At 39.3% G+C, this 23,070-nt stretch overlaps 1 protein-coding gene across 2 annotated transcripts; it reads left to right on the top strand.

Moving 5' to 3' along the window:
- Positions 1-4,184: 4,184 nt before the first annotated feature.
- LOC139138664 (protein jagged-1-like) lies at positions 4,185-20,875 on the top strand. Of its 2 annotated transcripts, none has more exons than XM_070707149.1 (22): positions 4,185-4,275; positions 5,117-5,253; positions 6,094-6,242; positions 6,892-6,995; positions 8,201-8,328; positions 9,632-9,757; positions 10,303-10,437; positions 10,915-11,049; positions 12,126-12,260; positions 12,717-12,851; positions 13,413-13,547; positions 14,289-14,423; positions 14,869-15,003; positions 15,777-15,911; positions 16,333-16,464; positions 17,443-17,616; positions 17,810-17,926; positions 18,073-18,336; positions 18,751-18,883; positions 19,693-19,909; positions 20,198-20,369; positions 20,596-20,875. In XM_070707149.1, exons 2-22 carry the CDS (start codon positions 5,175-5,177, stop codon positions 20,718-20,720), a joined length of 3,000 nt encoding a protein of 999 aa, XP_070563250.1. In that variant the 5' UTR covers positions 4,185-4,275; positions 5,117-5,174; the 3' UTR covers positions 20,721-20,875. The 2 variants fall into 2 exon arrangements, with proteins under 2 accessions (XP_070563250.1, XP_070563251.1); XM_070707150.1 differs by having other exon boundaries at positions 4,191-4,275; positions 5,102-5,253.
- Positions 20,876-23,070: the final 2,195 nt, after the last annotated feature.

Raw genomic sequence — 23,070 nt, 5'->3', positions numbered from 1 at the left:
AAACGTCGAAAGTTCAATGGAGGATAAAAAGCTTAAATGTGTTTGTATTCCCCATCCACCACTACCTTAGACACTTATCCGACTTATATTGAACCTATTGCCAAATTGATCCATTTTAATAGTCCCATTTAATTCCCATTATGCATACTTTTCACACTACCATACGGGCTCATTCAGTCACTCTTAAACACGATACATCGTCGGTCAAAGGTGAAAGCTTTGCAATAACTTGTGATATGGTAAGCGTGTTTGCATTGTAACTTTCCTTAAAATAGGTGGTGTTTAAATTGAATAACACAGAAAAGCTGAAAACCATAATTACCAAAATGTTATCACGGACTGGATATACTTCCATAGGTTTTTTATCGCGCACATGGACATGTATGCTGCCAGGAGGGAACGAGTATAACACCGCTTCAGGTGGTTCCTGAACTTAACTCTAGATTTTTGAAGAAGTTCGTATTTTTCCTTGCTATTGAAAAATTAGCTACTTTGACGTTATTTTTTTGTTCATTTAAACGAATTTATATCAGCAACCTACGGCACACCAATATCCTGAAGTTTTTGATGGCAGTTCCGCGTTTCCGATATGTTTTCCTGTTCACAGACATAAATACACAGTGCACATATTGCACAAGACCTGTAATTAATTTACTATGGGCCACCACAGTAGCGTTGAGCTAAATCTTCCATTCTTTTAAAAACATGACGGGTGTTAGATCAATGTCAGCTTGAGAACTGATTGATTTTTCTATGTTGGTAAGTCCATTGAAATTTGAGTTATTGGTGAAAAATGCGCCCCGTGGTGTGTGTGTTTTTAATAAAAAATGTGAGAAATATAAATGGAGCCGGATGACCTTCATGATCGGCGTGGCGTGTCTTGCGACACAACAGTTCAAACTTATCTTTTGGAGAACAAATAGTTCTGGCACGCGAACAATATAAATTATATTTACTTGCGTAAAACTGTATCGTGAAGGTATCTTTTCAGCCAGACACAGATTCCCACGGCCCGTGATGACTTGCAAATCTTCAACAACAAAAAAACAAAACAAACAAACAAAAAACATCAAATCGAATTTTGGCAGCGAAAAATGCCAAAGTGCTATCGTTCTAATTCTTAACCGTGACTTATACCTGAGTGAGTAAATTTTTTTTGATCAACTCCATATTCTGAATGGAAGACGGGTCTAGGCGGTTGAAACACACGCACAAAAATGTTAACACAAAATCTACATGCCATTTTTGACAGTTTTGTCATACACCGTGCTAATTCCTGTAACTATAGACATCTAGGAGATACAGTTGTACTTCACTACATGGCTCAATTGTTGTTATATGACTATTGTAAGGAAGTGTTATGTTGCAATGTAATAGTCATGATTTTCGTTTGCGACAGAATATCGCGAAAATGGAAAATTCTGTAAGAATGTGGGGGTTTTTTTGCCGCAAAACGCTGAAAATCCACGAGCGTGCAGTAGCAAAACAATGATTATACGTACTGATTACGAGCCCTGGACGATGACATTTCTGACGGCGCTAAATGACATGACCCAGTGCCCATTTTCACCAAGCGTGCAGTCGTCAATTCCCTTTCCTTTTTGAAATCCCAGTTTGTGACTATATCCACTATGCTGATGTATCCGAAACGTAGGACATTTGGCACTGACGTTTGGGCTAAGCAGGAATGTAACTAAATCATCTGTATAGGTTGTTGGCAATGACAATATTTGTATTGTCTTTGAGAAGGTAATAGAGCGCTTTAAACGTATAAAAATACTTTCATTCTGGCAAGCATATATACTGAACGTTACTTTATAGGTGTCCAATTTTCCCCGTAATTAATACTGATCAATTTAGGAACCACGAGAACTTATCTGTATACTATGGAAATCCGGTAACGACATACGACGTGCGACGTGCGACTTCAAAACTGCGACCTGCGTCCTGCGTAGGGTAAGTGTTAGGGTTAGGGGTAGGGGTTAGGGTTAGGGTTAGGGGTAGGGTTAGGGTTAGGGTTTAAGTTAGGGTTAGGGAAGTCGGACCCCCAACCAGAAGACAAGTTTTGAGCCTTGTCTCTCCCCAACGCCGCCGGCCAGGGCAACGTAGGGCCGCCGGGAGCCGACGCCCCCGACAAGAAGACTGGTTTTCAGCCTTGCCTCTCCCCAACGCCGCCGGCCAGGGCAACGTGTAACTAGGGTTAGGTCGCAGATCACTGTTTAAAGACGCAGGCAGGGGACGCAGGTCGCATGTCGCAGGTTGTGACCGGTACCAGCTGCGTCCCCGGCCTGCGTCTTTAAACTGTGATTGCGACCTAACCCTAGCTACACGTTGTCCTGGCCGGCGGCGTTGGGGAGAGGCAAGGCTCAAACCTGTCTTCTGGTTGGGGGTCCGACTTCCCTAACTCTAACTAACCCTAACCCTACCCCTAACCCTACCCCTAACTCTAACCCCTAACCCTAACCCTAACACTAACCCTACGCAGGTCGCAGTTTGACAAACACGCAGGACGCATGTCGCAGTTTTGAAGTCGCAGGTCGCATGTCGCATGTCGTGACCGGATTTCCATACTATACCGTGATCCATAAAACGAATCAGCAACATTTGCTTTTGCAAAACCGACAATGCTCACTTGAAGAAATCGATTATATGCAATGTATCAAATCATTAATTTAATTCATGTTAGATGTATAAGACCAAAGGCTACATTAAACTCATGTATTTAACATTCAACAACTTGAAGGAAAAAATCACTTAATGATGACGTGAAATAAAAGCGTTGCTCCTTTTCAGCTCTCTTTAGCCCGTCTTTCAACGTTGGTAATATCTACTTTCAACAGTGCTGTCTTGAAGTAAGTGCTATATAGTAAATAGTTTTCAGTATTCTACAAGCCAAGCAGGTTAAGAATTTTGAACAGGGTATATATACGACAGTGCCAACACTACTGTCAGACATGCCCACTGAAAGCATATATATCAAACATTACCGACTATAAAGATTGATATTGGGTCAGGGTGACCTTGAATGCATTTTAGAATATGTGGTCAATGTTTACTGATAGCTTGAACTTCACATTTTAGATTTAGTTTTTATGTGATTTTTGTCAAAATTAAACAGTGGTATTAATGGGAGTCGAAGCCGGGTCAAACAGGTGTTCGTGTGCAGTTTTCAGCGGGCGGGCAACTTTCAAAACTAATCAGCGGGCGGGGAGAAAAAATCGATATTTATAGTGGGAGAGGGAGAAATTTCATTATTTTCAGTGGGCGGGGAGAAACGTTCTGACAGTGGGTACCGAAAAATACGTAGAGGGAGGGGACTGAAAGCTATGGTTGAGAGAACTTCTAACTTAGAGGGGAGCAATGTTCCAAGGTATACTGCTTGCACGGGTTTGCGCTTATCTGGGTTGCCTAGTGGGCATCTAGTGGGCAATGGGGAGTTTCAGTAGTGGGGGGGTTTAGCTTGAATTGCTGTGGGGAGTGGGGAGCGGGCAGACCATGGATACTGGAGGACAGTGGGCATCAAAATTCAGTTTGAGAGCATATTATCCGTGTGTGCCGGTGGGTAGGCAGTTACGAACAGCCCTACTTTCCCCTCCAAATTTTAGGTCAAGGTCAAAAATAAGTAAAATCGGTGTATCAGCCTTCTAAACATGTTTTGTGATGATTCTGCGAAAATGAAAATTCACAAGTTGGCGGCACCTGGTCAAAGCGTCAGCGCCGAGTACAGTAAACTTGGCGGTCCGGGTTCAACAACCGTACACACGAAGTAGACACACATAAAACGATTTAACCACACATAAATCAGATGAAGCTCGGCTTGTTTATATATTGTGACCCATAAAATGAATAAGCAACATTGACGTTACAAGTTTACTTATATTTTCTGTCTTCCTGCTAGAAACTAATGACCACACAAAGACCCGTTGTTGGTCAATCTTAATTCGCGGAAAATCTAATAAGTGAATTTGCAAAAGTTCCCTACTAACTATTCAATCTGCGTGATATCGTATTGCAACCGAGAAAGACAAATATAAAACCTTAGACGTCTGACGATTAGATAGCTGTCGAGTGTAGTCACTGTTTTAATCTGTTCCGTTGAAGGATACCTCATATATCATTTACTGCCCTTCATGTACATCATTAACTTGGAGATCCGGTGTTATCTACCTATATTTTATCTCTCACTCAAGAATAGATGTATTTAAAAATATTGCACATTCGAAAGAACCTGACAGAAACGTGAACATACTGGCCTTTTAGCTCCCTGCCAAGACGGTAAGTCTAACGAACCCATTTGTAGTCGCAGTTTCTTTTCTACGGGAATGTCAAAATCTTGGCAGAAATTACACTACAAGCAATGCAGTGGCAAATTTGTAAAAAATGTAAAAAAACTTGCATTCTAGCTCTTGACAAATGACAATTTGTTATATATTGGGTAGCACTGTCCTTTTTTCTAGGACATGGTATCCAAAATTATACTTGTCCAAAGCCATTCGAATAGTTAACTGAAATGACACAATTTACCACTAGACTTTAAAACTACAGTATGTTTTCAGCGCAGTTAGCGACTCCGATTAAGTCCCGCATCCGACACGAAATTAATTAATGGCCTTATCATGTTTATGATGTCAAATATGTAAATGATATTACATCACATCATTACATGGTCATTTTTATATGATGTCATGATATGAATTTAGTAGAAACGTTACATTGATGTTTGGAATGATCAACAATACACTGTAATATTTGCAAATTGTATTTTGCAAAGCTCACACACCTATATCTTTTGAAACACTTCTACCTGTTGGATTTTCTGCTGACATGTTCGTTTCAAGGGTTGCATCGATCGCTCGGCCGACCTAATTTTCAGGTGAACAAAATTTAGTAAATTATTAAACAACTTGTTGAAGCTGTTTGCTTTTATTATCCGTGGCTTACATAAATATGTTAAACAAAATTATAAAATATTATCTTTTATAAGATGTTAAATAATGTTATAGGCCATCCGCCCATAAAGTGACTACGGAGACCAAATAGGTCAGCTGTAGTATACATGTAATAATCCGTGTGAAAGTTCATCTGTTTTCGACTCTCGAAGAAATTTCCTCGACAGATAATATACGTATACACATATTGAGCGAACGAAAATAGTACTGCCGGATAACTTCCCGATGGAACAGGCAATGGGGAGAGTGGTTCGTCTTCTACTGCTGCAAGTAATTTTGCAGCACTCGATAACTGCAACAGAAGGTAAGAGCATGGCATGGTTCCTGCGTAACATTTCTGTCTCGGATACAAATGCAGTGCTAAGTGTCGTGACCTTTCAACGAACCAGACGGTGCTTGAAATGGCACGGCCGGCCCTTTTTCACGTAAAAGTAAAAAACGATTAAGTATATTGAACCGATCAACCATCACTAGAACTTTATTAGTCTGTATGAATTATGTTTCGGTCACGTTATTGACATTTGTTTATCGTACAAGTGTCGGTAAACGTCCTTTTGTAAGTAAACAACTTCATGTGCCAACTTCCAATCAAAATTCTATCCGATATGTCACTAAAGAAACCTGCTCAGTATTCCTATAACTTGATTTCCTAATTTCCCCTCTGAGGACAAAGTATGTTTGTTTACAAATGTTCTTATTTTCGAAGTACGAAAAACTTATCAAGGTACATGTACTACTCCAAGTCGGGTATCGTCACACATTATTATGGAATTAGACGGAAACAGTAACATTTGTTCGAAAATGGCCGTTGTAATCGTCTGCCAAGTCATACACGAGGTTTAAATTTACGTCTAGCAAATAAGTGTAATATCTGGATGTCACATAAATGTTATTTTTTGCTTAAATATCATTTTTTGTCTCTGTATATGTCTGCGTCTGTGTTTGTTCTTCTCTCCCCATACTACCTGTCTGTCTGTCTGTCTGTCTGTCTGTCTGTCTGTCTATCTGTCTGTCTGTCTGTCCTGTCTCTCACCCTCTCTCTCTCTCTCTCTCTCTCTCTCTCTCTCTCTCTCTCTCTCTCTCTCTCTCTCTCTCTCTCTCTCTCTCTCTCTCTCCCCACACACACACACACACAACACAACAGGATGTAAAAATGGTTGGGAAGCACGAGCAGGATCAGAAGACTGTTACTTTTTCAGTATCCAAACGAGAACTTGGCAAAACAGTCGATCAGCATGCCAAAACGAGGCGGATTATTCAGAACTTGCCAGCATTCATAGCTCCGGAGAAGATGTATGTTACTGATTACATTGTTCTCAAAAACACAGAAAACTATTGCAGATAATTCAGCAGTGTTAAAACCAATGTCTGTTCTCATGCACGTTAACGTGTACATCTACACCTACCTACCTACCTACCTACGTATAGGCCCTATACTTACATACATACATACATACATACATACATACATACATACATACATACATACATACATACATACATACATACATACATACATACATACATACATACATACATACATACATACATACATACATACATGCATGCATGCAGCATGCATGCATGCATGCACGCACGCACGCACGCACGCACGCGCACACACACACATACAATACATACATACATACATACATACATACATACATACATACATACATACATACATACATACATACATACATACATACATACATACATACATACATACATACATACATACATACATACATACATACATACATACATACATACATACATACATACATACATACATACATACATAGTACACACATACATAATACGCTTGTGTCATAATTGCAAACATACAGACATGTTACAGTTTTATGTACTCAGACACTGTTGTGAACATACAAGTTCAACTGTAAAAAATAATTCAAACATTTTACCCGATATTATATAGGATTGGATTTCTTCAAGAATAGGTGTTTTTACATGGATTGGACTGAATGACATTGACGTTGAAGGCCAGTTTGTTTGGTCTGACGGGACAGATGTGGTTTTCACGTGAGTAAATGTACTAGATGAACGCAGTTGGTGTCATTTTATTCCTCGACAATTTGTTTTCAAAAAACCATATGATGTACTGTGTCGTCAGCAAGCGGCTGCGATTAAAATCTACATCTATACTATATGAAAACTGTTACAATGAATTCAAAAAGTGAACGCTATTTGAATTACTTTCAATGTATAGGGAATGTTCTGGTCTATTTTACGCTATGGATATTTCATCTTGAACAAGTTCACGTTGTCCAATACATATCGAATGTTAAGCCAATTCACAATGTGTGATTTGAAATTATTGCTTGACTTGGCGTACTGTTTCAAATTGATTCACCGTTGGATCAAGTTAAATGCTTAATTCTTTCCTCCGATTTTGATTATTATGGTTAAATGACAGTCTACTTCATTGTGCTTTAACTTTAAATACAAGTTTCCGGTAACTACCCCATCCAAGTTCTAAACGCCAAGCCCAAAACTTCTCTTGCCGTGAAGAAGTAAATTGAAACCCGCCCGCGCGCAATTTCAAAGACGCCATTCACTCCGCTGCTTTTTTTTTTGTTACCGCATGCGGGCGTGTTGTCGGTGACGTATTACAAAAATGCCAACACACCAGTTGCACCAGTGTTGTGTTGGGTACTGTTACACAAAAAAACGCTGAGCACGGTGTCGGTTTTTAAATTCCTTGAGATTCAATATTAGAATGCCAATGAGGACAAACTATTTTGCATTTTCATTTGCTGAGTAGGCGCGTTAAATAAAATTCGTTGTTTGCTGTCCACGTGCTGATAGGTTTTCATAGAAAATTAAGAAAACGAACACAATATTAACGCTATTACAAATAAAAATATTATTTTTCAAAGGAAACCAAATGAAAATTTGAGCTTATGTTAATACCCTTGTGTTATTTGTCTGTGTTTGTTTTTTCCCTGGCTGGCTGGTAGGTTTTTCAAAAATCCAAGGACGGCAAACAAAGAGTTTTCTTCAAATGGCCTTAGAGGAAAACCCACAAAGTTGTCCCTCTTACCTATAGCTACTCTGTGAATGACATATACATGTTACTCGTTATCCATAATTTTGGTCTTACGGTTACAGTGTAATAGTAACCAAACAGAGCGCGAGGCGTGCATGTTGTTGTCTGATTACCGCACCATAGACATAATATCCGATCACCATCATCGTTTAAATCTTTCAAATGCCTACCGTTATAGGAACTGGGCTCCTGGCGAACCCGACGATGGGGGGTTCATCGGCGGCGAAGACTGCGTCGAAAAGTTAGCGACATGGTTCGACAGCCGGTGCGGTCAAACTCGTCGCTACGTTTGTAAACGAGACAAAGGTAACTTGTAGTGTCATTAGCTGGGAGTTTACGTGTGAAAACGTGTCAACAGGTTATTTTTGTTCAGCGAATTTCGTTCTAAAGCTAAATATGTGAAACTGCCCAGAATTCAACTTCTCAACTGATAGTCTGGGCGGGAATGTTTGCCTTGTGTCATTGTCAACAATTGAATTTTAGTACAATTCTTGTCCGCACTAGAGTTTGTTTGTAGACTGTATATTTCATGTTGTACGAATTTCATTTTGTTTTCAAAATCTATTTTTTTTTCGGAATTCTGGTTCCGGCAGACTTTAAGGAGAATAACAAGACATGGCGCCACACTATTGGGTTTATAAAGCGAAAAATAGTCACAATATTACCAACGTTTATAGCTTATGTCCACTTGAGAAACTGTCAGTTCTTCCTTTTTCGTGTCAGTAATTCATCACAGTCGATAAATATTCGTTTCTTGATAATAAACAGTGCACGATCTAAGTTCAAGTTCTCAACCCGTTCTTATATGCGACGGAATCGGGTTGACATTTCCCAGTAGCATTGCTGTAATGGCCAGGGATTCTCATCATGACTGCTGCGTTTTCGTAAAATGGCAAAGTGCAGCAGTTGGGGACCAAGAGACACTTTTTCGTCGGGACACTCGGATTTTTTTACAATACCTTTCGTGTCTTCTGTTTGTGTCGACTCAAATTCGAAGCTTGCGAAGCAAATGGAAGTTTTGTTTCTGTGAAAATCGAATCAATATTTCATTTCTCCCATACAGTTAAGAAGTAAGTTTATTATGGTGACATGAGGTAACATTACATTCACTGACAGATGAAATAATTATTAACCTCCCATCAAAATTGACTTATACGTCATTTTGAACACTGACTAAGGGTTACATCAGCAATTTTCATTATTATTAACTTGTTTCTTTTCTTCCAAATTTGTACGATGAATTGGTAAGATTGTTTTAAGGGAATGATTGGAAATTTTCTCGACGAAAGATTTTGAAAAAAGTTTTAAACTTCCCTTTTCGAGGCCCGTGGATGAGCAAGCAGTACACGTTACGGCCCACTCTGTCGTCATGCGAGGTGGATACCAATGTCTACCGTCTGAGCAGTCTCGAGTTTTCAAATCACACGGTATTGATTCAAAAACAAGCAGAGAAGTAAACGTCGACTGTAGTAAATCGACTCAATGAATCAATCCATAATAGAAATAAAACAGTTCAGGGGACGTCACATTGAGCTGTTAGTAAACAATGTTCAGTATGTCAATTCACGTGTTTTATCTGTATCTACGAGATTTGACTTCCATCTTACAGAGGCTCGCTGTCGCCCAAATCCTTGTTTGAACGAGGGTATCTGCAAAGACTGCTGGGACGATACCTGTACTGGCCATCACGCATGCTTCTGTAAGGAGGATTACCATGGAGACAACTGTGAATCGCGTAAGTGTACCTGACTATCGTCACACATCATTGATGTTGCCATACCTCATTGCTGTCGTCATAACCAATTCCTGCCCCGGGAAACTCGCCAATAAAACTCTTCCTGCACAGGGCTGCTAGCAGTTATGTACAAGTGAAGTGAGCGACTCAAACCAGACAATAATTGCATAGAAATTGCCCGTCTTTTGTACGCAATAGACAAGTGTTATTTATGTTTTCCAGATATAGTTTATCATGAAGGCTCCTAATACCGTATGTAATTAGAGGTGTCGGGCCATCACGCGCCATGTATGTAGGCATTTATATATCAATTAAGCACATCGGCATGAACTATTTGATTACGTTCAAGGGCACGTTCTCCTCTCGTTAGCTACGTTTCTGGCCATTTGTGGGATCACTTATCACACCAGCTGAAGACAAAATGAATTAGCTGGCTTCCTTACCTGGACGGCAAGAATATATAAAATCCTGAATTTCATAGGCGTCAGGCCTGACCTAATTATCACCTGTCATGTTTCGTTTACATTGTTTATCATGATTTACAGGTAAAACGTGCTTGTCCCATCCCGTGGTTTGCGAGAATAACGGTACATGCGCTGACTGTTCCGACCCCGAAACTTGTAGTTTTTATTACGAATGCGTCTGTACAGACGATTACCACGGAGAGTTCTGCCAACATCGTGAGTGACCGTTCCATTTTAGATTCGGTGTTTATAGTATGCGCGTTACATAACATAGATTTAAGAGCAATACTGTAAATGTAACTTATTGTTCATGATATATCTATAGCAATTTTTAGAGGGATAGTTTAAAACTTTGGTGGCAAGCTTATTTTATTACTATAGTATTTTCAGACGCTTGAAGCCTCCCGGCTTGATGCAAGTTTGTTTTCATGTCGGAATTCCGACAGAATTCAGAGTGAATTTTTTTCGGCATTAACCATGGCAAGTAGACATTTTGCAGTAGCATTTGAACTTATGAATATAGGGCTGCTCGGAGTCATATATCTGCTTGCTGAATCGCGTATATATCCAGGATTAGCTGTGTGCAGCATGTCGAATAAAATTTTATTATTTTAATTTCAACATGGACATGTTTATTTTGATCCCCTCCCCCTTTTCATTCTAATTCGTGAACTTTGAGTTTTGCTTTTACAGGTAAAACGTGTCAGTCACATCCACCTGTTTGTGAAAATGACGGGGCATGCGCAAACTGTCCCAACCCCGAGACTTGCAGTTCATATTACGACTGTCTTTGTACAGATGATTACTATGGTGACCACTGCGAGAATCGTGAGTGACGACATCATGTTTTGTATAGGATGATCGATTACTGATAGGTCTGGTGGATACTCAGTACCAAAAGCAGAGCCTAGCTTTGCGTCTTGGATATTCTAAACACGCTCATGACAAAGCGAAAGTCCTTCTGTTTAGTTTGGTTCAGCATGAAGTCGGTCATATTTCGCGAAATCACTTTACCTCTAGCGACATTACGCCATATAGAAACAGTCTACATGTATATCTGTGATATTCAATCACCGTTCGGATTTTGCATTGAAATGTTTGCTGCTCAAGATACCACAAACAATGTATACTTTTTGGGCCTCAAATCATAAAAGTCCATCGTCGGATTTTTGTGTTCTTTACAGCCCGAAAAGTATTTTCCAATTTCTGAAAAGTAGCTTTTGTCCTTCTTTTTCCTTGATAAATATTTATATTTTTCAAAACAAGTTCTTTTTATCTTTTTATAGTTAATTTCTTAGATTCGTGCACCATTGCTATCAGCTTCGTTATAGGGAGGGGCTGTTCATTATCCGGGCTGCGCTTTCTGTACTTTGTATTTAGTGTGTAGTAATTGTGTGTTGTTATAACTCTACGACTTGTTTAACCTAATGCTGTCTAAATATTCGACTAACTTACTCTGGGCTGTAAATACTTACGCAATTGCTATAAGTAAGTGGTGGATAGTTATCTGTGCATATGTACCTATCTTTGTGTCGGAGCAGAATAGTTCTACCGATGATATAATGATATCGCCAACAGCACTAATTTCGCTTCGCATCGTTAATTGTGGATTCTAGACGTAGTAGAAATTTTCCTCTATAGGATTGGGGACATCCTTTACCGGAAGCACATCAAGTATGACCTCAAAAGGGTTCAACGTTTGTCACTTTTAGCGTTAGCATTAACCTATCACATTATATCTAAAACACTAAGGTTGGAGTGTGCGTTGTCTTAGAGAATTATCTGCTTCATTTCCTATGCGTCTATGTAGGTAATGTTTTTTTTCAACTCATCAGAGATATGGCATTTAGGACAATCCAAACAATATCTGACTTGCATGTTCGTTCATTTCTGTGCCCATACAGGAAAATCTTGCCAATCGCATCCTCCAATCTGTGAAAATGACGGTACTTGCTCAGACTGCTCCGATCCGGAAAACTGTGACTCGTACTATGATTGTGTGTGTACGGATAACTACTATGGACTGCACTGCGAAAACAGTAAGTTACAGTCGAATTCATTCATTGCGTCAACGATTTCACCTCACATTACATAGGAATGTGATGGTTTTCAAAGTAGTTCGTGACTTCAGGTGAGTTTAAAGCTGTTGGCGTAGTTTGAAGCTCCCTTCTGAATCTATAAATCTTCTCGGTACTGTAATGGTCAGCATGCCCTAAAATGCTATGAGCTTACATGTACAAGTTCATGTATATTCAGGATTGCATGCTATAGGCAATATTTAAAAAAGTAACTAGTTTATAAAGAAACGATGTACAGTTGTTGGAATCCAAAATGAAAAGCGAAAACGTGACACGTGTAAAATAATCTTTGTCCCATTTAAAGTAGTTCCCTCACCTAACTACGACTTCTACTACCGATAGTTTTGTATGCATGGACTATGGGTACCTTCATGACATCATCAGGAGACATTTCACGATTTCCATTTATTCCACTAGGGAAAACATGCGAATCCCACCCTCCTGGATGTCAAAACGAGGCTCCCTGTACAAACTGTATCGATGAGGGCAGCTGCGAGAATTACTATCAATGTGACTGCACGGACGATTTCTATGGTACCCACTGTGAAAACCGTAAGTGGTTATCAAAATTTTACCATTTTGATATCAAATTCTGATAAGGGCTGTTGACCATACGACGTTGAAGAGCTCGAGCTTTGTGTAACACAAGCAAACTACATAAAATCACTCTTCATTCGCATGCATTCGAACATGAAACAGTATCCTAACCATGAAACGAAGTCAAGTCTTTGATTACTCGTATAATGCGTACGTCATTCGTTCATCTCTTATATCGTTATTCGGGGATGTTTGGTTAGTAAAACACCGAAAAAGGCATCTCAAAACAAATAAAAATGACTTGATAAACAGTTATAGTCGCTTCAACACCTGCTCATCAGTTTTAGGTCAAGGGTGCTCTATGCAGTCGCCTCATGGTACTGGCGTCAGCAAAGAGACGGCTTTGCCTGTCAGTAAGTTCTGTTGATTGAGCGGTCCAGTATAATTTCCGAGTGTTGAAAATCTGATAATTCTGCAAGCAAATGTATGAAAATTAAAATTTGCCTAAGTACGACTTGGTACTACGAGAACAAAACATCACATATGCCTATAACGTCAATCATTATCCGTGTCCAGGTAAAACGTGTCTATCACATCCTGTCGTTTGTGAAAATGACGGTACATGTACTGACTGTCCCGATCCAGAAACCTGCAGTGTTTATTACGACTGCGTCTGTACGGACGATTACTATGGTGACCACTGCGAAAATCGTAAGTTCTCCAAACTCTTCATTCATTTTCAGTACTAATTTTTGGCTATATTTTTTATGTATTATTTCCTCACCCCATCATTCAATTATGTTTTATCATTTTAAGTTAACAATAGTTTAACATATTTTGCACTCAGTATATTTTAATTGGCTTTAGGATCAGGGACTAGAATAGTTCTTCTGGTCCTCAGAAGATTTCCCTTTTTAAATTATCTCATTCATGGATGTAGTTTTCTATTTTGGTCAACTTTTGGTGTATTGTGTTGGTTCTTTTGTGGTAAAATGATTAAATTCAAAAGTTAAAAAAACCTCAAATTCAAATTTAAGAATTAAAAAAATAAACTGATTTCTGATTTTCACCAGCATTGATTTTTGAAAAAATGCGGTAAGTTCAGAATTGTGAAGGTACATGTACATGTACTATGTATCATTAAACGAGTCTGAATGAATTCAGAAAATTACCCCAATCGAGGGCGTTAAGATTTTACAACACGTTGAAATTTGTGTTTGATGCGTATACTTTTTTCCGACATGATAATGCTGGTGACAAATCCTGATTTTTAGAACAGCATCGACCACGGTATGTTTGGTCGGTTAACTTAGAGCAGGTACAGTACACGCAGAGGTTGTTATCATGAATTGTGGGATAATACTGTTGTTGGACAAACGTTCAGGTTGATGCAAATTGGATACAGTAACTCCATTTCTTATTTTTGGTGTGTTTTTTTTCTGAAATCGACAGGCAAATCCTGCCAATCACATCCCCCAAACTGTGAGAATGATGGTACTTGTTCCGACTGCTCCGATCCAGATAACTGTGATGCGTACTATAGTTGCATCTGCACAGACAATTACTATGGTCTGAACTGCGAAAACAGTAAGTTAATTAAAATCTCGGAGAAGTATAGGTAGTGGTAGATATTTAAGGGACAATGTACCCCCTTCCGGTCCATAATGGACGAAGTTTGCTTCAGTCGATTATATGGACTGGGATGGGGTACATTATTGCTATTATTTTATAGTTTTGACAATGCTAGTGAATTTGTACATGTAGAAATAGAACATCTTGGACCACAATGCTGAATAATCGGATATATTATCAGTGGTATTATCAGTAGTAAACTGAAGGAATAGCGTCACAAAATTCACTGGTATTGATAAAGCTATTGTATAATAAGAATTAACTGTGAACAGTAATGTTGGGTGAGACCTCCTCGTCAGCTTGTTGTATTTGTTAAACTAATGAAAGTACTAGAATACGGTTTGTTTATTGCTTTAATGCATTAATCAGGAAACATACACCTTTGTCTTTTACTCTCCAGGGAAAACGTGTGCTTCACACCCTCCCGGATGTCAAAACGACGCGTCTTGTACAAACTGTGCCGATGAGGGCAGCTGTGACGCGTACTATGAGTGTGACTGTACGGACGATTACTATGGTACACACTGTGAAAATCGTAAGTTGTTTCATTCAAAGAACCCATGCGTTGTCATAAGTTGTTGAGTTTATATATAAAGCAATAAGTAGAATGCATATTTAATCATGACATAAAAACAGATCAAAAGGAGAGATAGATGATACCATCAGATTCTGTTCCTGACACGAGTTCATAAAATTCGTGAACAAGCAGTGTTTGAGAAAGTTTGTCAGACGAAAAAAGTACACATAAGCTGTATCCTGACTTCTGAATTGTATCCGAGATGGGTTTTTTATCAATGCATTTTTTTCACCACGCTGTGATTCGCTCCGCAAATCAACGGGTTACGGTTCGTCTTTGTCGAGAATCACAGAGGTCGCAACAACTTGGTATATGTACAATTATACTATAGCTTTGTCATTACCAGTGAATTTTGTAACGTCATTCCCAAGATCATTACTTATAATGTAACCGATTATCAAGTATTGTGGCCCCAGATATTTTCTACATCCCCAAATTCACTAGCATCGCCAAAACCCTGATATAATAGCAATAATACACCCGTCCGGCCCATAATGGACTCAAGCAAACTTTGGAGTCATAATGTACTCTGCTCGCCTCGTACATTGTCTTGTAAAGTTTGTTTATCTCCATTATGAACCTGGAGGGGGTACATTAATGCCTTTATGATCTTATGACAATATCATCGCACCAATTATTTCAAGTACTATGTAATCACCAGGTCCACTTTCAAGAAAATCAAACATTTCTTATTATTCATCTGAAAAATTAATCCAAATCCCTCTTGACAGGGAAAACGTGTGTCTCACATCCTCCTGCATGTCAAAACGACGCTACCTGTTTGAACTGCGATGACCCCGGTGCCTGTGAGATGTACTACTCGTGCCAGTGTACGGACAATTACCATGGCAACCACTGTGAAAACTGTAGGTCGATATTTTGTAATGTTACTATGGCGATCGGGGATAACAAACTATATCAAATTACTTTGATTATAATAAAGAATGTTATGCATTTGTAATTTATTCATTTATCGTTTGTAATTGTTGTACATTTTTATGTCAATTTTTCTATTTTGCTCGTTCTGCTATCTCATACCCCCAAGGGCTCTGGCTTTGTATCGGTAATTTGTAACCTTTTTCAGTCACGCACTTCTCTTCAGACTCTTTTTATTGTTTACTTAGGATAAAACTTAATAGATAAATGAAAATAGTTTAACTGAGAGTGTAGATTATCTAGGTCGCATTCAACACCAGATACAATCAAATAGTCCCATAGTTCAATGAGATTGAACTATTTCGAGCTATTGTATTTTGACGCATCAACTGTCCCTTCCCCATAAAACAGGGAAGACGTGCGATTCACATCCCCCCTGTGAAAACAATGGAGTCTGCCAAGACTGTGTGGACGAAGTCAGCTGTCCGAACTACTTTGAGTGTTTTTGTGAACATAGTTTCTACGGCCAACGCTGTGAAAACCGTAAGTGCTGGTAATTTCATCCTTTGTTTCCATTATTCCGATTTTTTTTATCATCATCGCACTCTCAATTACGGATCTCCATTACAGTCACACTATCCAATCTAAACAGCTTTAAATATGCCTTATTTAGGAAGTGAAAAGGTAAAAAAACTGTCAAAACACCTCAAAACGGATCGTTTCTAAACCGCACCCACAGAAAGTGATGTTACCCACAGGTCTCCGTGATGTACACGCCGAAATTGCTCATTGAACTGAAGAAAATTTCTTCTGTGCAAAGACCAGCTTTGGCCATATTTCCAAATTCTCACAGCATTGTTTTGATTATTATGTCTTTCTGATTTCCCACTTTGAATAAGATCAAGCGCTTTTCCACGAAGTAGATAGCAATTTTGTAATTTGTCAAAGGATAATTGACAGCCATACACAATATTTTCAAGGAAACTCAGGAAATAAGCGGCACTTGTGTTGCCAAAAGAAAAGATATTGTTTGTTTAATGGCCTATGACAAAGAAAATTTACATGTTAAACAGGTGGTATGATGAGACAGACCTTCTCAGTTGCTGATAACTTATCTTGAAAAGTGTATGATTTGTAGCACCCTTACAAACATTGGCTTTTAATTTAATTTACTCTTACATGTCTAAAATAATATATTTATGAGAATACTATAAAAATGATATTTATGTTGATTTTAAGTATCCATTTGTTCAATAATGATCGCAATTAAATGAGCCTTCAGCAAGAAATGTCTATGTGCGTAAATCAAGCAGCATTGTGGGTAACTTCACTTACTTTGGGACCTTAGGAACCTACCGAATAAATAGCAGGTGTTATGACAAATTTGCGTGGACTCGCGTCATATTCACCAGTTCATGCTCCGAGTTCCATCTGTACGTAACTGGGAGTACAGTTCTCGGTACGTCAAAACGTTTTCTGCTACCTCATTGACGTACCGTGAGTTACTAATTTCTCCCTCAGCCTGTACGCATATAGACCACTGCACTGTTGTCGCCTGTACAACAGCGGACGACCACTACTGCCAAGGAGACTGCGACTACAGCTACACATGCACTGACCCTGACGACTGGAGAGTATGTGAAAGGGCCTACGATTTAGTCGACCAAGACGGCTACCCAGACAGGTACTGTAGACGTGAGTATTTTCAACTGGTGGCTACATTTTTGTCAATGTGGGCTTTTGAAGACACCGCGTAGGTTACTCAATTGTCAGTTGCCGAATATTTCAAACGTTTTTTGAAGATTGTATCAGATACCATAACCGGCTACCGTAAAACGTCGCAACAACTTTTGTAAACATGTGAATATTTTTTATCGTTTATTTTAAGCGAGATGCTCATGGCGCGATGACAGCACACTCTGCTATCCAGGAAGCTGTCCCAATGCAAGGGAAACCTGCGAATGCACCCCGGGCTATGCAAATGAAACCGGTCACTGCTTAAAGAGTGAGTATGTCTTTCCTCAAGGCACTCTGGGGAATCTAAGGTCTGTTTTATTACTTCCAAATGTATGTAAAGCAGCGCTGAGAATTTAATCAGAATTAGAATATCAACTTCTTTAATACCACTTTTTTCCGTTCCTTTCCCGTCAGTATTGTCTGAGGTTACTTGGAGCGCATGCGTGGTCAAATTGATCCTATCAACGGGAGAGGGCGACACAACAGTGGCAAGCGTCGGGTGTATCACGGATTCCACTAGGTTTGTTCCCCCGAGAACTGAGTTCAACGCGATCGACGTGAGTTGGGCCACGGACTTTCAGGAGCCATCACGGGTCGGTTACCCAAGACCCCACTATCTCTATTCATTTGACATCGGTGTCGTCGGAGGTTCCTTCGAATGGGAAATCCTAGAGGATGGTTCGTAGTGATTACTCAATTATATGGAGTTTGTTATTATTTCCCTCTGGTACATGCGCTACTAAATCTTTACTGGATGTCCAATTTACATGTGTGCCCACCAATAATGGACGTATTTGATAGCCACGGTATCTTATTTGACAGTGTTTACCCTCGCTTCGGTGACTTCGTCTACTTTGCCAGGAAAGGCAAGGAAGATACTTAAAATGACAGAGAACCAACACCATACATAGATTCTTCATCATCGTCACCACCAGAACCGCCACCACCACCACCATCATCGTCATCGTCGTCGTCATCATCATCATCATCATCATCATCATCATCATCATCATCATTCACATCGTTTTGTGTGACTGATGTACTGCCAACTTAGAAACGTATTCCTCGCCCTGTGTTAATCTTTCTGAACAGACCTTACGCAGCTTGAGTCCGGCACGGTCGAATGCGTCAATGGTTATGATGAGGACAATCCACACAAGGATATTACTTACTGCCAGGAACAGGCCGAAGTCAGCCAACCAACCAACTTGACACTCTACGAAAGGTGAGCGTGCATGAATATTATTGCAAAGTTTGGTAAAGTGTTTCAAATTTTCAACTCCTTGAGGTGTTGGCTACCGTCTACCTCACAAAAATAAACAGGATTTCCCCGGGGCATTCCACTTTCCCAAGTGCAATTGAACGTAATAGAAGTTAAATGATTGCCTGATAAATCGATAAAACAAATCCTTGTCCTTCAGTTTTGTCTTCTGAATCCATATTATGTAAATGGTGAAACTATGGGGAAAACCCAGCAAAACAGCGTATTTAGGAAACGTTCCCATAATCGCGACATCTAAGATGTGTGCGAAATTACAGTCGTGCGCCCTCTAAAATTTGCACACCTAAGTCTGCCTTAAAACTTCAGCCAAGGTGAATAGCAAGAGATTTTTGGCCAATCAAGAGCTAGTTTAGCTGCTAGGTTAGGCAGCTTTGTATCGATAATGTTGCTCATACACGAAATGTATAATATATATTCGAGTCGTTGTTTTAGGATCAGAGCCGTCCTTATTAAGAATCTTTGCGTATCCGATACTAACCTACAATCCTACTGTATTTTATATATTGTAAGCCCTCATCCCACACCTCTTTTTGCATTTTCAGAACAAGACATGAATTTTCCATATGTCTCTATTATTTTTGGTCAGAGCAAAGCGACTAACATCTCCTTAATAGCTTCTTTCGGAGCCATCTTACAAAAAAGCAAACGCAATTTTTGCCGAATGCACCATCACTTTCTATGTCTCATGCAGGTTTTATATTTTAAAGGTTGACCGTTATCCTATCTTTCTTGATATTCTGACGCAACCATAGGGTAAAGGTGACCGTGATATCATCGAATGGAGGAAATATCAAGATTATGGACAAGGATGACTTTCCTACCAATATGCCGGTGTATACGCATTACTACCATGGCGAAACGTCTCTTCGGTTAGCTGAGTTCGCGGTCGATGGTGTCCAACCTTTCCACTGCTCCGAGCGAAGTGATTGCCAAGACAACATGGTGGATGTACAGTTCGACGGCAGAGATGTAAGAAAACGTCCCATTGGGACTGAAAGAGTTTATCTTATTGCCCATACAAAAGTGTTTTATCACATCGTATCTCGTCGCTGGTGGCGCTCTGGGAGTGTCCAGTTTTGTTAAAAGCCAGTAGGCAACTGAAGGCTTGCGCTGTACATGTATGTACCCGGCGCAGTACTATAACGATATTAAAGTTACCCAATAGAAGCTTTTTTATAATATTAGACAATCAAAATATCAGCAAATGGGATTATCTTTGCATTGTCACTTTACACAGCTGTCTTCATGTTCTTTCAGTCCCTTGTTATCAGTTGGTCGGGCTGGACGGATGACATGTCGGGTGTTCAGCGATACGAATGGTGCATGAATCCCGTCGAAGACACGCACTCAGATGGGTGCTGTATGGATGAAATGAATGGTTTCGGTGGTCCTTCAGTGTCTGAATTCGCTGTTAAGTCTCCAGAAATGGGTAAGAATTTTCTGGAAACGTTACAAGCAGGATGACAAACTCGAGCCAAAACAAAGCAACAGTTGCCAATGATTTTACCCCAAAACGGTCATGATTCTCCTTTTCGTTCTGCTCAGACTAACGACGAACTTCATCACTGACAAAGTCAACAACACGATCAACAAACTTAATGAACGACATTCGTTTCCGCAGTCCACAATCTGACATTATTCTACTGATATTTCAGGTTTATTCTGTGTCAAGCTGGTGGTGTATGACGGCGTAGGAAACCATGCCTCGGTGACAAGATTCGTGGACTTTGACGGGAAAGTTGCCAACGTACTGCAAACTAATCCATGGTCTTCCGAATAGTCACTTACCGTTGCATTATTTTGTCACTTTGTTTGATAAAGAAAACTGTTTTCGCATGACAACGCCTATTGCTCTTGGGTTTATGAAACTTTTTAAGGTGACAATGAAATTGCTTTATCATTCGAATGACAATAAAAAGTACACCTACTAGATTAGTCATCGAGATTATTTGGTCACAATTATCTTACATAGGAGATTATTCTTATACTATTCTACAGTATACCAGGCTGGTTGTCATGACACTCAACAACACTTAAAGTTATACTGTCACCTGTTCCAATTTTGCCACAGTTACCATGGAAAGAGAAAATCTAACCAATCACAGATTTTAAGCGGGTGGCCGCATTTTAAAAACAGCACCCTCATATGGGCATTTTGAATACCATGGAACCCCCCTTTGACCATATATGGGCATATTTAGATTACAGGTGACTGTATACCTTTAACTATGCTTTAGCTACTCTCACTCAAAACGTTTTGATTGGTTTTTAATTGCTGTAAATGATTAACGTACGTGTATAATAAAGTTTTTTCTTTGAAGAGTTTCATGACTATGATTTTATTTAATGTATATCTCGCACATGCATATTGTACCATACTTAAAGCTGGACTTACACTAACGAAGCAAAAACTAGGAAAAGACTTGTTCCGGACAAAATTGACGTCATAGGATTGACTCAGTCTCTCGATGACGTATTCATTGCCTCAAAAGGTTTGCCGGGGCAGCTGTCTAGCTATAGGTACAGAATCTAAGCTCAATAAGCAAAATTTCTTCGTGATTGTTAAATATCTAAAACTTTCCAAAACAAAACAAAATTCGAACAGTTTTCGTCATTCCATGATACTAATGCATATTTTTTATAACTGCCTTTAGTGCAGGATCTGACCCGTATCAATGACGATTACAAAGTCTGGCGAGAAAAGATCTATAACTACGGTACAACTGCAAAAAGTGTCAGGTTCTATGGTCTGCCCATATGCCTTTGTATGAGGTATGTGAGTATGCCGATGAACGCTTGTATATAACGATTATTTAAAAGAAATTTTAGTGACTAGAAATTATGTAATCGTATGGAATAAATAATCATGTGTCGAGACGTGGTTTTAACAATCCAAGTTTAAAATATTTATTTGTGACTTTCCATCATTCCTACACCAGTCAGATATCTCTCTGTAGACTGATAAACAGCAAAAACCAATAATACCAACAATGGAAGATGGGTTTACGAGACTAACGTGCACGTAATCCAGTAACATACGTTGGAATTGCATTTATCTCAAAATTGTACGGTTTGATTTCTTACTTAACAACCCACCTGATTAGGAAGGACAGTAAGTGATATATACGACTTGTTCGGTCAATTGCCCGTAGTGATAGACACCCTGAACCCGAGAGGTCGCTCTTTGGTTGTCATTTTATAATTGGTGATATTCAGCGAATGGAGTCGCATTGTGTCATTACATATCATTACAGGGAGAACATATCAGTTACAATGCTTCTGCTACAACTTATTGCATGATTGTACTTTGCTGCACTCCTATACACAACTACCATATTCCAAACTGCAATGGTGTTCGCGTCTGAGAAAAGTTATAACGCCTGAATCAATGACTTCACCTTACGGTGCAAGTGCAAAAACGCTACGTTCAATTTTTCAGGGCGTATCATCTCTGTTGAAATGACTGTCTATAGAGAGATAGTATTGGCACCGAAATACTGCATGACTGCTTTGTGCGCAATGGTGATTTAGACTTAAGGTAGGATGCGCCTCAGGGACAGATATTTGGACTCACAAATTTTTCCAACTCTCCTCTAATATACCACTTGTGAGGGTTCATTTTAAAGCTTTTGGTATAAGAAAAATTTTCATCGTCTTAGTTTTCCGAAAATCCAAAATTTTATTTTTGTCCATAGAGTTAGCACAAGGATGGCGGCCACTTTGAATTTCAAATATCGGTAAATCTTTAGTAATTTGTTTCTGTAGTACAAAACTTTGCACTGTGACTTCCGATCTTTATTTTTGATTTTGAAAGAGATTTACTGCAACATCCCTGAGAAAAGTTTGAGCAAAAGATTAAGTCTTTCACTTTCGAGGCGCATACTACCTTAAAAACATGATGCTGTTGTGCGCACGTGTAAAATCTGATGCACAAAGATAATTCCGATGATAGAATTCTGTGTCAGCCCACCCAGCCTCCGTTTAACATCGTTAGTTTGTCAATGTTTCACAGCAAATGACCTTTTTCCTTGCCCTTGCAAATAAACAAGTTACTGTTCAGCGGATTTTTCATTGTTCAATTATTAAACTAAATGGCTCATCCTCGTCGTAGTTATCTTGTCCGGTCGTTG

This window comes from Ptychodera flava, chromosome 8, assembly GCF_041260155.1.
Source record: "Ptychodera flava strain L36383 chromosome 8, AS_Pfla_20210202, whole genome shotgun sequence".
Taxonomy (NCBI): domain Eukaryota; kingdom Metazoa; phylum Hemichordata; class Enteropneusta; family Ptychoderidae; genus Ptychodera; species Ptychodera flava.
This window is presented reverse-complemented; position numbering and strand designations above follow the sequence as displayed.